At 51.1% G+C, this 15,020-nt stretch overlaps 2 protein-coding genes across 6 annotated transcripts; one reads left to right on the top strand and one right to left on the bottom strand.

The window, feature by feature from the left end:
• Positions 1–6: 6 nt before the first annotated feature.
• On the bottom strand, positions 7–8,053 carry HECTD3 (HECT domain E3 ubiquitin protein ligase 3). Of its 3 annotated transcripts, none has more exons than XM_049618616.1 (21): positions 7,604–8,053; positions 7,262–7,422; positions 6,920–7,012; positions 6,705–6,840; positions 6,313–6,428; positions 6,113–6,226; positions 5,883–5,965; positions 5,280–5,445; positions 4,972–5,053; positions 4,115–4,297; positions 3,911–3,963; positions 3,683–3,747; positions 3,424–3,527; positions 3,044–3,163; positions 2,839–2,928; positions 1,654–1,860; positions 1,241–1,370; positions 1,080–1,154; positions 875–956; positions 662–733; positions 7–515 (listed from the first exon to the last, which is right to left on the bottom strand). In XM_049618616.1, the coding sequence occupies exons 1-21, from the start codon at positions 7,970–7,972 to the stop codon at positions 380–382; spliced, it is 2,637 nt and encodes an 878-aa protein (XP_049474573.1). In that variant the 5' UTR covers positions 7,973–8,053; the 3' UTR covers positions 7–379. The 3 variants fall into 3 exon arrangements, with proteins under 3 accessions (XP_049474573.1, XP_049474574.1, XP_049474575.1); XM_049618617.1 differs by having other exon boundaries at positions 7–464; XM_049618618.1 differs by lacking the exon at positions 3,044–3,163.
• Positions 8,054–10,361: 2,308 nt separating this feature from the next.
• UROD (uroporphyrinogen decarboxylase) lies at positions 10,362–13,777 on the top strand. Of its 3 annotated transcripts, none has more exons than XM_049618657.1 (10): positions 10,362–10,526; positions 11,149–11,261; positions 11,380–11,459; positions 11,536–11,598; positions 11,807–12,004; positions 12,130–12,291; positions 12,656–12,793; positions 12,956–13,056; positions 13,138–13,204; positions 13,516–13,607. In XM_049618657.1, the coding sequence occupies exons 1-10, from the start codon at positions 10,507–10,509 to the stop codon at positions 13,570–13,572; spliced, it is 999 nt and encodes a 332-aa protein (XP_049474614.1). In that variant the 5' UTR covers positions 10,362–10,506; the 3' UTR covers positions 13,573–13,607. The 3 variants fall into 3 exon arrangements, with proteins under 3 accessions (XP_049474614.1, XP_049474612.1, XP_049474613.1); XM_049618655.1 differs by having other exon boundaries at positions 10,395–10,526; positions 13,539–13,777; XM_049618656.1 differs by lacking the exon at positions 11,536–11,598 and having other exon boundaries at positions 10,397–10,526; positions 13,539–13,777.
• The last annotated feature ends 1,243 nt before the right edge of the window (positions 13,778–15,020 follow it).

Genomic DNA, 15,020 nt, shown 5'->3' with positions numbered 1-15,020 from the left:
AAAAAAAAAAAAAAAAAAAAAAGCAACAACAAAAAACTGAAGTAAAGTCCATGGGGTGGGGAGCTAGAAGGCCCCCTTCAAGTAGCTCAGGCCTGGCAGCTTGTGCTGGGCTTGTGGGATTCCCTCTCACAGAGGATGAACAACTCGGGAAGCAACCCCGAGCACGCACAGGGCTTGTGGGGCTGGGCCACCAGGGTCAACCCACCACCCCCACTCCAAGCAGACACAGGGGCGTGCTGTCTTTTTCTGAGCATGTCAGCTCAGGTCAGGAGTATGCAGACCCCACTGGTCCAGGGAACATGTCTTCACCCTGGGCGCCGCCTAGTGGGACCTGTGCAGGCAAGGTCCTGCTGGCCCGAGGCTGCCCCCTGGTGCCGCCTCACTCCTCCCAAGGGCTCATGTCAGTGTCAATGGCCACGCAGTTGTACGCCGCATAGCGGAGCTTCTCCTCGCACACCTTGGCACTGAGGGAGATGGAGACTTGGTCAGCACCAGGTGCAGAGGTCCTTCCATCACTACGAGGGTCAGTGCGGTCAGTGCGCGGGGTGATGGGTGATGGGGTTCCAGTTTGTGCACTTCAGTACTGGAAGTCCTCCTCCATCCTAGGATACCACTCCTTTCCCCACTCCCCACTCTCTAGGTTTGAGCCTAAGAAACCCACCTGGCATAATGTGGTAGGAAGAGGGTGCTTGAACAAGTTGAAGACTCAGGCAGCGCATCTGTAGTTTCATAGCTGGGAGCGTGGAGGGGCCACAGATTAGAAAGAATTGTAGGGGCACAGGGTAGGGGTCTGACATGTGAGTATGTGTGGGGGGAAGAGGGCAAAGGCCAGCCACAGACCCTTTGGACCCCTACCCCTGCCACCTGCACTCACCCCAGTTTGTCTGGGTAGATATAGATCCGTGCTGGCAGACGGCTGCGGCCAGTGACAAAGCGCAGGAAGCGGCTCCGGTCCTCTGGATGGAGAAGGAAATCAGTACCTGCACTAATGGTGGGGGAGGTTCTACAATTTCTACCCTGTTTCTGTATCCTACAAGTGGAGTCTGAACCCAGGCATCACTCTCCCCTCTTCCACTGACCGTTGGTGAAGTTGTTCAGTGCTTCCCAAAAATACTGCACTCGAGTGTCAGATGGCTCGAAGTCCTCAAACCGGGCTGGGGACAAAGTCAGAATTCATTCTTAGGTCCCAACCTACCTAGTCCTAAGCCTCTATCCCTGTGTTGCCCTGCCCCACACTCACTGAGCTTTCGTAGAGCGTCCACAGTGACCTCTGGGTCCCCGCACACTTTCTTCTCCAATTCCTGCCAGGTCAGCAAGTCCAGCACAGCCTGTGGCACCACCTTTAGCAGTCCTGCCTGCATGGCTGCCACCTGGAGAAGGAGGGAGAGGCCTGGCTAGGGAAGAGGGCACAACTCCCAAATCAGTGTGTGGTGGAGTCACTTGGCATCCACTCATAGAGATAATGGGGGACATGACATGATGTTTGTTTAGCACTAGGGGCCACCTCTGAACCCCACCAACAAGCAGGAATGTAGGGCAGAGGAATGGTAGGGGCCAGAGTTCTTGGGATTGGGTACTGGTAGCCTATTAGGTTAGGCTCTGATTATCAGGAGCTGTGCAAAGCTCTCTGTTCTCCTGGCCTCTGGGTGGTACCTGCTCCTTGCTCTCTTCTAGCCGCGTCTTCTGCACCAGTTGGATGAAACGGGAACGGTCTTCATATCCCACTATGATGCCTGCACCCCCGGGGATCAACTCTACTACTTGCTGGTCACTCAGTACAGTGGTGAATGTTAGTTCCTTCCCAAATTTGAACTCAAATGTCTCCTTGTCCATTCCTTCCATCACTTCCAAGAGCTTCACCTGGGGGTTGGAGAGAGGCAGGGAGGTCAGCCTTTCATGGTTGAGACAATGTTGTTTTCTCTCAAGATGCTCACAGGGAAGCAGGAGAGGCAGACAGGCAAGGCAGTCCCATGCAGGTAATGAGGGCAGTGAGGGGGTCAGTACAAGGGCTATGAAAGCATCAAGACAACACTTCCTTGGCTGCCAGGGAAGGTGTCCTGAAGGAAATGGCATCCAAGCTAAAACCTAAATGATGGCTGATTGTTGGCTGGGCCACAGGAAGTCAGGAGAGAGAACATCTTGAAAAAAGGTTGAAAGAGCAAAAGGCCTGTGGAATCTGTTTGGCTAGAGCCTGAATGTGAACTAAGTGGACAGGCATACAGAGGTCATATAAGGTTTGTCAGGCTCTGCATTTTACCCTAAGCCCAGAGCAGAGACACTGAAGGGTTTAAACAAGAGGAGGGAAATGAATTACTCTGGCTGCAGGAGATCAGATGGGTAAGAATGGACATAGGAATACCAACTCTGCAGTCACTGATTATGTCAGAAAGGAAAGTGGCCTGAACGAGGAGGAGAGCGGTGAAATAGACGAAGTGGACAGATTCCAGAGGGAGATGTAACAGAATGTGGGAGGTGAGGGAAAAGGAGGAATGAAGGCTGACACTGAGGCCCTTGGTATGGGGAAGGGTGGGTAGTGGTGCTGTTCTGAGACAGGGACCCCTAGAAGGCAGTAGACTGGGAGGTGATGAACTCCCAGTGCTGAGCCTGAGGTTCCATCTGGGGCAGATGTCCTGCAGGCAGATGCATATATGACTCCAAACTTAGGAAAGAGGCTGGAGATGGAGGTAAGATTTTAGGGGTCACCAGAATAAAGAAAGTAGTTGAAGCCATGGGAACAGAAGGAGTACATGTGAGGTTAGAGAAGGTTCAAGACATCCTTTGGGAGCAGCAATCTTCAGGGGCTGCACAGAGTAAACACCAGGTCCAGGCCTTACTTACCAGCACAGAGTCCACAGCTGGGAAGTCCTTGCTCCAACTCACTTCCTCACCAGAGAGCTGCTTCCATACAAAACCAGGCAGAGCCAGGACCTATGGGACAAATAATCACTATGGTATTCTCACATTGGGCTGCCCAGGTTTGGGTGGTTCTTCTTCTTTCCAGGGGCCAGGCTCATCTGATGTGGGTACAGATTAGGCTACTCACCAAGAATTCCTTACCCCGAAGGGCAGCCCCCATCAGCTGTCCAATCCATTCATATTTGGCAAAGTCTCGGCAGGAGGGGTTAGGCACATACATGTCCCGGGCCTCACCAGTGCCATTGCCCTGCCCCCAAGATAGAGCTGTCAGCATGGCATGGAATGGACCCTACTTTGTTGCCCCAGATTCTCCAAAGACTTGCCTGCACACTTTCCACCAGAGGCCCTGAATGATCCCTGACTGTAGAATGGCCCCTCCTTTCCTGTCTGCCCAGAGGCTGCCCCAGGCAACTCGGTCCCTCCTCTGCTCCCTCTCTAGTTCAGCACCTGGGAGGTTTGCAGAGATGAACAGCAGAAACAACTTGAGAAGTAGAGATAGGAGATTACCTGGTTGGCTGTGCGCACAAAGAAGGGCAGAGGCACAGGGGTGTCTGCTGAGCTAGGGCACAACTCTTCTGACATGTCTGCCAGGCTATCTCGGAAACCACCCCCTGAAATGACACAGATGCTCTCCACTGGGGAATTCAAGAGTCCCAGCCCCCATAAAGGGTTAATAAGCAGGTCTTCTATCTTGGTTAGCTCGTGACCCCAGAAGCCTCTACCACTCTGAAGGCTGGACCCTTATTATCCTTTGTCAGGGCCTCACCTTGGTCAATGATGCCTTCTGCAATGAATTTACACTCCCACCACTGGTCATAGCGCATGGGCCACCTGTAAGAAGGAGTGGATGCTGGGCCAGGGCTCAGGATGGTTCACAGGACACCAGCCAGAAGTAGGGGCTACGGAGGGGTAATGGTGAAGGGTTCCAGAAGCAGTGTGCGGGTATATATAGTTTATGTAACTCCAGCACAAATCCCTCAACCTCATGCCATACCTGTAGTCCAAGGGCTTTTCATACTTGTCAGAGGGCTTGAGGCCTTCATAAACCTGGGGGCAGGGGAAAAGGGAGGGAGTTATAGGAAAGTCTATTTCAAGATCTGGCCCCACTTTAGACCAAAGACCTTACTCAGGTTCCTCTTGGTCCAGCCCCCAGGCCCTTTACTGACCCTCCCTTGGTCCGACCCCAAGTGGTCCAGACCTGGGTGAAGACTGCGTTCTTGCAGGCAGGGTCCCTTAAGGGGCAGGCACGGTGTTCCATGGCAAGGCGCCGGTTGATGTACAGGCGTGGCATGAAGCTGGGCTTGCTGCTTTCTGAGTCACGCAAGCACTGGGCCACTAGCCCTGGCCTTTGGCGTGATAGCAGCAGGAACTGCTTCACTTGCTGGTGAGGAGAGGTGGCCAGAGCAAGACTGGCAGGCAGTCAGTCTCTGTCCAGGACCCGGAACCTTCCTCTATGCCTGGACCCAATTCCATGGTTCTAGTCCATGCCTAGTTCATCCCCCCCACGACCCTCCCCTTCCTTGTTTCCCATCTCTCCCTTAGTCCAGTCACCGGGGTTGGGGGGGCGAGTGCTTTCTAAAACAAAAAATCAAACTTTGTCGTTACCTACTTAAAACCCTTCCAATAGCTTCACTGACCTGGGACATAGTCCTTGCTTCACAGCCTGGCCCATAGTGCCCTCTGCTATCAGGGCCTGCTATTTGCCTCCCCACTCCCAGCCTCATCCCCAGGTCATACTCACATTTACCTGTATACTTCTCTTAAGTTATCTAGCAGCTAACAACTCCCAGTATGCACCTTTCATGCAATCTGCCTTGTGCACACTGTCACTTCTTCACCCCAGCTCTTGTATATTTCATATACTATCTGGGAGAACAGCATGCCTACCACTGAATTTTAACTATCTGTGTCTGGCTTTTTTCCTACATTCCCAGAGCCCAGCAAAGGTCCAGGCCTAGAGTAGGTTTGAAGAACTCTGTGTAAAAGGGTGAATGCTTGCATGAACAGAAAGGAGGAGCCCACTGCTGAGACCAATACTAGGTGGGCCAGGCTCACCTTAATCTCACTGAAGGTGCCAAGCGTGTGATCCCAGGCAGGTACCAGGTGGTGTAGGACACTGTCTAGGATCTTTATGAATCTGGGGTGAGTGGATAAAGATAATGCAACTAAAGAAAGTAGCATGGATTTAAGACCCTCTCACTCCCCAACACATAAAGACAGGAGAAGGCAGGGCCCAGGGGCTGCCCTGACCCTTGAAGTGGAAGAGCTTACAGTACAGGGCCTTGAGAACCTCCTTCATACAGACATGTGAGGTTCAGGATGGGGGGAAAGGACGGGCCGGGCAGGCCCAGGACCACAGCCACCTCTGCAGGAGAACAGCTCTGCGGTACAGTACTTCAGGGTCAGTGCCTTCGAGGCGTGGGTATCGCACCAGACTGGTTGGCTGGAACAGGTCTGCATTTAACCCTAGTTCCCGCTGTCTAGATGACTTGATCTTGATCCCTCGAAGACGCACGTCAATCCCATCATCTGGGGGAAGGAGTCAGAGCAAAGTTACTTAGGGCACTTACTGCCTCTTTGGTTCTCAGAGCTGAGAATGGCTCTTTGATGCTCAGACTTTTGTCATCCATAGCCCCTAGAAACTTGGGACCTTGGTGAGCCCCTTCTACTCATCTGACTCTGATTATTATATTCTTTGCCGGTTCCTCCATCCATCACTGTAATATTGGGATGCCTGAGGGTCCCAACTCAGTTCCTCTTCCAGATGAGCCCAAAACCTCTATGGCTTTAAGGAAGGCATATACCTGGCACCTCCCACCTGGCTCAGGCCCAAAGCTTCAAATCCTGGAGTTAGTTTGATAGCCTTTATCCCAACTCCAACCCCATTTCTTCTCTACACTCACTAACAGCTAGCCACTATCTATACTCTGTCACTCCCTTTCCCTCCTTATAGCCTTAAGCCCCACCTCGGCACTCCACGATGCGGATCTCGATGACTGGGAGATGAACGGTCATGTCCTCCAGGACACAGACATCCCCGATCAGGGTCCTGAGGAGATGGATGTGAGGCACTTTGAATACCCCTTGCCTGTAGGGATTGCTGGGCTCTAACCTAACCTTATGCTTCCAAGTGGGGGCAGGCCCCATTACTAGAATCATGCCCCATATCCCCTCCCAGACCAGCTTGCTCACTCACTCATCAATGCTCACGTCACTCAGCTTCTTCAGGTTGTCCCCTTCGCCTCCATAGATCACTACCCGCTTAGGCATAAAGTTGTCATCTGTGGTATCCACTGTGAGCAGCAGCTTCCTAGGTGGTCAGAGTATACACATAGGTCTCTGTGTACTTATAAGCACTTGGCCTGCCCACCCTGTCCTACCTCAGAGCCCACTCACTTGACAATGGTGCCCTTTTTCATGGTAAGCCGTACCCAGTGCTGGCACTGGGAACCATCACTCTCCCAGTAGGTGTCTGCGTTACTGTCCGTCAGGCAGGACACATTGAACTCCTCCTGGGGTGGGGCAGAGAGGTAGAGTCAGTGTTTACCCCACTCTCTGCACTGGGAGGTGTGCCTTGGGCCAGGGAGCACAAGAAAAAAAATACACGGAGCTGGTCAAAAGCACAGTTGGTATGTGTGCAAGTGGGGATTCCTACAGGACATCCAAAATACAGTGCTGGACTAAGTCTGGCCTGTGGGGTTCAGGTTTGGCCCTGGCTTAGAGGTGAGGGTTCTGGATCTAGCAAGATGGGACATCTTGCTTGGGGTGGGAGGAGTCCCAGCACCCACCGTGTAGGAGGAAACGTCTATGCTCTCCACATACTGCTTCACGCTACCCAGGTTCTCATCTTCCTTGCCCAGGTGGTCGTACAAGAAGTGGATCAGGTCTTCGTCACACTCGTAGGTCCACGTCGGGGGCACATAGCTAAGCAACCCCAAGTCCCTAATTAGGTCAGGCCCAGACCTGCAGATCCTTCCTCCCTATCCCACCCCAGCGCACTCACAGTAGCCTTTGTACAGCTTCCGTGTATGCCTCGGCTGGCTGGGGCCTTGATCCAAGGCGATGAGAGTATGTCAGGTCCACTACTTGTTCCCATCTGTGGGCACAGAGTAGGGGGTGGGATGGGGAGACATCACTGGGCAGAATGACACCCCCAGTGGGCTTTCTCCAGAGCTCAATCTCCACCAATCTAGGCCTCCAGAAGCTTCACCCCAGCTCCATTCAGGTGCCGCCCCTTCCTGCTCTTAACCCGGCCTTCAGTCCACATCCCACCTCCCTCGCTGTGCCACACTTCCTTCCCGGCCTAGGTATCAGGCATCAAGCTCCGCCCTTTCAAGTGCAGCACCTGAGCACAGGTCGGTAGTCCACGCCAAAGAGCTGCTGCTGCCGCTGAAGATGGTCAGGTGTGTCGATGGGTACGAGGCGGGCCCCGCCCTCCGCCGGTCGGCACACCAGCAGCCAGCCTTCGTTCAGTCCGCAGTCGCCCAGGTGTTCCGCCAGCTGCTCCTGCCAAGAAGCGCAAGATGGGAACAGCCGTCAGGGAACTGCCCAGCGGCCCGCCCTGCCCAGCCCAAGGCAAAGAACACGGAACGCAATGCCAGCTCAATGTGGGGGTGGGGAGGAGAACAGCCTGGAGCTTCCCTGGCCCCGGGGTCTTTTGCGGAGCCCAGGGCAGGCCTGGGAGTACCTTGGTCAGCTTCACCCACAGCCCGTGGCCGTTGCACAGCTCCTCTCCGGTAGTACGCACGCAGGCGCCGCGCCGGAGCTCAATGCTGTCGCGGGCAGCGCGGAGGGGCCCGGAGCCGGTACCAGGGGCGGGGCCCGCGGCTCCCACGCGCAGCCCCAGGCCCTCCGCCTCCCACACCGGTAGCAACACGCGCGAGGGTCCCGCCGGGTCCTTGTAAAGCTTGTAGAGCACCTCGCGCGGAACGAAGGCCAACGCCTTTGGTAGCGGCCGTCCGGCGCGGAGGCTCTGCGCTGCCTCCGCCAGGAAGCGCACGCGGCCCAGCAGCTGCCGAGGGGACTCTAGAGCCGCGCCCGGGCCTGGGCCCGCCATGGCGAAACAGCAAAAAGGCCAGGGGCGGTTGAGCTGCTGAAGCCGCAGCCACGAAGGCTTATCAAGCTTCTCACCACGCTCTGCCCCGCCTTCGGCCAGCCCTTGCCGTAAATTCTGGACTAAGGGCATCCCTCGCGCCCGCCGTATTATCCTATGTACCCGGATACTTAATCTTTTTGCAAACCAACGTGCCTCCCACTCAGCCAACCAGACCCAAGTTCAGTAGTCTCCAACCTGATCAGTCTCCCCTTTTTCATCCTTATTGCTGCTACCATTTTATACCCTCATTGAACCACAATCATAGCTAGACTGAATCATTGTAACAGCCATTTTTCTCGTTCTCTGGCCTCCTGTTTTTGCCTTCCCACACCCAATGAGTCATACTAAAACCAGAAGAATCTTTAAAAATCTTCTAGATACCCTCTCAGGCTCCCCATCCTAGGGGCAGTGTTACTAAAACGTTTGGGAGAATAGTCCCCTGCTCGACCCTACCAGTGACACGAGTCTTGAGTTGTTCAGGCTTGCTCCTGGTAGTTATTCCTAATCCTAGGACACACAGTTTCTCCCAGTAATCCTGAACCAGAAGAGAAGAAAGGTGCAAGGTGGGAAAGGGACTCCAAAGTGGTTAGATAGGATAGAGGCAAAAAAAAAAAAAAAAAAAAAAAAAAAAAAAAAAAAAAAAAGAAAGAAAAAGAAAGATGGACAGGTGTTGAAGTACAACCATGGAGGAAAAGGAAACTTTGTCTTGTGCCCTCCCCTGCAACCAGTTTTACTGAGATATAATTCATACTCCATATAATTTACCCATCTAAAGTGTACAATTCAATGGTTTTTGATATATTAATTTTTAAAATTGTGGTAAGTAACAAAATTTTCCATTTTAACCATTTTAAGAGTACCATTATCTATTTTCAAAACTTTTTCATCACTCTAAATAGAAACTCTTTCTCTTTAAGCAATAACTCCTCATGGACTCCTCTTCTCAGCCCCTGGTAAATTCTAATCTACTTTCTGCCTCTATGAATTAACCTATCCTAGATATTCTATAGGTGGAACCATACAATATTTGTCCCTTTATATCTGTCTTATTTCACTTAGCATAATATTACAATAATATTGTAGCATGTATCAAAACTTAATGTATTTTTATGGGCTGAATAATATTCCATTATACATATGTGTGTGTGTGTATATATATATAGTATATGTGTATATATACACATACATATACACACTACATGTAGCTTATCTATTTATCTGTTCATGGACACTTGGATGGAAGCTTTGTTTTAATATAATTTTCAAATAACCAAAGTTATCAAAAAAGAAATAATAAATGACATCATGTAATTTGGTCAGGTTTCCTTTTTTTTTTCCTCCTTAGGAAGTTGGGAATGTAGTGCCCCACTTCCCTTCTCTCCAAGCTATTTGTATGCTACCACACTACTACAGAATAAAGTGAACAAGAAAATCTCACAAGGGCGCCTGCATGATCTGGACTCTGAAGACATCTCCAGCCTCTTTAATTTCACCAGATTAATCTTCTGGTTCCCATAATAGGTATTTGTTCTTTTGCGTCTTCTTTTTTTTCTTTTTTTCTTTTTTTAAACGTTTATTTTTGAGAGAGAGAGAGAGAGAGAGAGAGAGACAGAGCACAAGCCAGGGAGGGGTAGAGAGAGGGGGAAACACAGAATCCCAAGCAGCCTCCAGGCTCTGAGCTGCCAGCACAGAGCCCGAGGTGGGGCTTGAACTCGTGAACCGTGAGATCATGACCTGAGCTGAAGTCGGACACCTAACCGACTGAGCCATCCGGGCGCCCCTTTTGCGCCTTCTTTTTGCACATGCTGTTCCTTCTGCCTGGAATACCCCCACTGCTTTCCCCAGCTAAGCGAGGAGCTTTTGCTGGCTGCTTCTAGCTTTTTCCTCATAAAACATTTACTATTATGCTTGCCAATTCTGTTTCCCCACCAGTCTGTAGCTTCCTAAAGGAAGGGGCTGTCTTGGTCACCACTGTAACCTCCGCATCTATTATACTGCCCGCCTCTTAGTAGGTTATATAAATATTTAATGATTTCATTTCCCCGGATGGCTTGGTTCTGTAACCGACGGTGTGCCTAGTCATTACGCATAAGATTGTTAGAATCATTGAGCGTGGGAGTAAAAGTGAATCTTGGGCTGAACCTTCGGGATTACCAGGGCATCCTGGTAACGCCTCCTCACCATCTCCTCATCAGAGGAGAGGAAACTGCTGATGCCATGGTAAGGTGTAGTTATACCGAGGTTCTTGGGGGTGGGGTGGGCGTGGGGCGGCGTTTGTTGCTGCGTCGCTACATCGGACTTTACGGTGACGGAGGTAGGGTGGTCCTACAGGCAGCAGCCGGGACAGCCCGGGAGCTGTTGCTGGAGTCTGATCATGTGACTTTCATCATGGCTACGGCCCTGGTTCATTCCAGGAAGGGGTGGAGCCTGATCTCAGAGCAGGTTCCAGTTCAGTTTAAAGTGCGGACTGTGCTTGCGGTCGCTGACAGCTTATCATGGAGGCTAACGGGTTGGGGTGAGTTTCCTGCACCACGAGGTGTGGCCAGTGTGGCTTCTGACCTGAGTCTTCCAACTCAGAAATCTGCCGCTATACCCCTCTTCCTCCGCCCTGGAGAGCTCCCAAACCGAACTCCAGTCGCTGGAATCCCGAATCCTCCACCCATGGATTCCCGAGACTTTCATTTAGGGGATGTCCCCAGGACTTTCTAATCCTCAATTAAGATCCGTATTTCGGCACCGTCTACTCTGATTTCTCCTTGACTGTCCCTCAGCCTGGGGATCTATAAGCTCCGGAACCAGCCCATAGGTACCCCAGTTCCTGAGATTTTTCTGGTCCAGAGACCCTAATCAGTCCTTACTGGGCTTTCCTTCCCCCTCTCCCCAGTCTTTCTAGTGGCTTTGGCTTTGAGCTGGGGCAAGTTGGGACTGTGTAAAATAGAGGCCCCAGCGCGGGCCCTTCTAGTCTTGTGCGCCATCTGATAGGCAAAGAGGCGGAATGGGTGGGGAGCCACAGCTTAGGAACTGGCCTGGAGAAGGCAGATAGTGGTGTTGGAATGAATTCGCCTTAAGAACCCAGGCCTTTCCCAACCTCCAATCTAGTTTACTGACACCTACCCCCACCCCCTCCTGATCTCCAGATCCCAGGGTTTTCCAGAGCTGAAGAATGACACGTTCCTGCGAGCAGCATGGGGAGAAGACACAGATTACACTCCCGTTTGGTGCATGCGGCAGGCAGGCCGCTACTTACCAGGTCAGGGTCAGAGCTTGGGAGTCTAGGTGAAACTCTGGAGGGTGAAGTTTTTTCAGGGGTAGGGGAGGGGTTCAGAGGTTCCTCAAGGTCGAGCCCTGCTTCCCTCTTCTGTTTGCAGAGTTTAGGGAAACTAGGGCTGCCCAGGACTTTTTCAGCACCTGTCGCTCCCCAGAGGCCTGCTGTGAATTGACTTTGCAGGTGAGACTTCCACAAAAAAGGGAGGAATTTATGCCCTCTGCTTGCCTCCTAGTAACCTGTCATCTATTTCCTACAGCCACTGCGTCGCTTCCCTTTGGATGCTGCCATCATCTTCTCTGACATCCTTGTTGTACCCCAGGTACCTGCTCAAACCTGATGAGTAAGAAAGGGTAAAGATAGGCAAGGCTCAAGATAAGCACTTATCTTCACCTAACAGAAAAATTTGGGCCGAAAGAGATGGAGTGTGGCTGAGTTTCATTCTCCTTTTCCTCCTTCTTGGCATGGGCTAAACAGCCTTTCCTTCTAGAGTTACAGGTTGGGAATCCAGATATTTTCTCCCCCTCCAGGCACTGGGCATGGAGGTGACTATGGTGCCTGGCAAAGGGCCTAGCTTCCCAGAGCCATTAAGAGAAGAGCGGGACTTAGAACGCCTCAGGGATCCAGCAACAGTGGCCTCTGAGCTGGGCTATGTGTTCCAGGCCATCACCCTCACTCGACAACGGCTAGCTGGGCGTGTGCCGCTGATTGGCTTTGCTGGTGCCCCGGTAATGTGGAACATGGCAGGGACTTGGGCATGGGAAAATCACTCTGGAGGGTCTAGTGTACACAAGGGAAGGAAGTATCAGTCTGGCTTTTACACCTGTGACATTCTCTTTGTATCCTTTTGCAGTGGACTTTGATGACATACATGGTTGAGGGTGGTAGCTCAAGCACCATGGCTCAGGCCAAGCGCTGGCTTTATCAGAGACCACAGGCTAGTCACCAGTTGCTTCGCATCCTCACTGATGCTCTGGTCCCATATCTGGTAGGACAAGTGGCTGCTGGTGCCCAGGTGGGTCCTGAGGGAGAGAAATAGGCTGGGGTCTAGAAGGAAAAGAAGCAGCAGAGTTTCCTACATCTGAGAGAATAAGTGTCTTAATGCCAGGCATGAAAGAAGCTTGGCCTGCAGTGATTTGGCTGGTGCAGCTAAGCCCACCTTGACGTTGATATTGGCAATGCTGTATGTGTTAAAAAACCAAAGTTAGCACTGGGATCTAAAGAAGGCAAAACTTTTTGAATGGAACTGGGTTTATAGGCTTAAGCAGTACGAGGGTCTGAAGTCACTAGGGAAAAATTGAGATACTTTCTGTGTGTGAGGCCTGAGATTCTTCCTCTTTGTGTGTTATATATTTCTCTTTACTACCTCCCAACTGTAGGCATTGCAGCTCTTTGAGTCCCATGCAGGGCATCTTGGCCCACAACTCTTCAATAAATTTGCACTGCCCTATATCCGTGATGTGTCTAAGCATGTGAAGGCCAGGCTGCAGGAGTCAGGCCTGGCACCAGTGCCCATGGTAAGGATGGGGAAAGAGTAAGTGAAGGTGGGCCCGTGGAACTTTCAGGGTATTTCCTGCATGGACTGAAGTGACCACTAGAGGGCAGCAGAGGTGCAGCCAAGATAGGTTAGTGGGCATAGCAAGGTCCTTTTATAGCCTCAGAGGTCTGCCCTTTTCCAGATCATCTTTGCTAAAGATGGACATTTTGCCCTGGAAGAGCTGGCCCAAGCTGGCTACGAGGTGGTTGGGCTTGACTGGACAGTGGCCCCAGAGAAAGCCCGGTGAGTGATGGGGGGTGAGGTGGAGAGGGTGCAGCTGCCATGTGTGCAATCACCAGAACGTGGCACTGACTCTGCTTTCAGGGAACGTGTGGGGAAGACGGTGACCTTGCAGGGCAACCTGGACCCCTGTGCCCTGTATGCATCTGAGGTATCAATCCGAGTTCCTGTGTATGTCTGTGAGTTTGTGTACTCCCATGGTTGTGGATATGGTTGTGTGTATTACTGTGTGTTTGTGTCTTTATTATATCTGTTTGTCCCTCTAAGTGAGCTCTAGTAGAGCAGGATTTTTTTTTTTTATAATTGTTCATTTGTGTTGTCTTAGGGCCTGGCCCATATTAAGCATCCAGTAAACTTTTTTGAGTGAATGATTGAATGAATAACACTTAGTAGAAGCATGTCTACATGTGTATGTGTCACTATTATGTATAGTGAGTGTAGGGTTTGCTGGCCCCCCTGTAGCCAGTGCCTTGTTGGTCCCCCAGGAGGAGATTGGACGGCTGGTGCAGCAGATGCTGAATGACTTCGGGCCACAGCGCTACATTGCCAACCTGGGCCATGGACTTTACCCTGACATGGACCCAGAACATGTGGGGGCCTTTGTGGATGCCGTGCACAGATACTCACGTCTGCTTCGACAGAACTGAGCATACATGTTTTCCCTCAACTGCCACTAACAAAGATGATTGATTGTTTCCAGGAGAATAAAAGTTCAGAGTTGGGAGTCTAGCGTATACTTTCATTTGTGAAAGATCTTTGCCCTTATCCTCAGTTCCTTCTTAGCCTCTGCTCCTTCCTGGATGCCCCTTTCTGCATCCTCTCCACAAGTCATAGGAGCTTAGATGTCAGTGAATATGTACTGTAGGACTTAATGTCAGTGCTCTCACCACCATCGTGCTCTCAGCTCTCCAAGCATGAAAGCTAAACGGGGTTGGGTAAAGCTTCCTGGCAGCTGAAGCTGTGACATTTGCAGAGAAAGGGGGTCCCACAGCATACACAGCCAGATTTATAGGGATTTGTGTCTGAAAGGGAGGGGAGTGTATATCAGAGAGGAGCATAAAATTGGCTAGAATATTTCAGAGAGGCCTGTTGAGGAAGATGGAATTTAGGTAAGCAGGTAGAAACTGAGAGACCTTCAGCTTTGACACCAAAATATGGGGGAGGACATAAAGACTCAAAACTAGGATGCTTAGGATTAAAGATTTAGACTTGCATCTTTAAGGTGAGAAGGTCTCTGAAGCCAAAAGGCCCTATGGTGCTCAGGGTTGCTCTGCATTCTTTTCTGAGCATACAATCTAATTTTCTCAGGACCTTGGTGTTTCTTTCTTTTTTTTTTTTAATTTTTTTTTTAACGTTTATTTATTTTTGAGACAGAGAGAGACAGAGCATGAACGGGGGAGGGTCAGAGAGAGAGGGAGACACAGAATCTGAAACAGGCTCCAGGCTCTGAGCGGTCAGCACAGAGCCCGACGCGGGGCTCGAACTCATGGACGCGAGATCGTGACCTGAGCCGAAGTCGGACGCTTAACCGACTGAGCCACCCAGGCGCCCCAGGACCTTGGTGTTTCTACCCATCATGGTGGTACCTACCTCATGGGACAAGGTCTGAGGTACCTGTGGACACTGGAGAGGGGTGTGGTATGGCAGGAAACTCTTCATTTGTCATTCTCCCTCACCTTAAACTACTAGGAACCCACTGCACTATCAGCCCAACCACTATCAGCCCAACCAATTCCTTGTCCCAGCCTGGGGCAATGCAGAAGAGAGAAAAGGGCCCATTTATTGAGAGAACACAATTTATGATTTTAGAAAAATGATATTTTCTGTGATCCATGATTTATTCATAGAAAAGCACTGTGAGTTCACACACTTGCTAAAAAAATGGCAATCGTGATACGTGATACAGAAATGGGAGTGTCTTCTTTTTTGAAACCAACCTATTGGGGCTGAGAGGTTGTAGGGGCCCA

This window comes from Panthera uncia (genome assembly GCF_023721935.1).
Source record: "Panthera uncia isolate 11264 chromosome C1 unlocalized genomic scaffold, Puncia_PCG_1.0 HiC_scaffold_4, whole genome shotgun sequence".
Lineage (NCBI taxonomy): Eukaryota > Metazoa > Chordata > Mammalia > Carnivora > Felidae > Panthera > Panthera uncia.
This window is presented reverse-complemented; position numbering and strand designations above follow the sequence as displayed.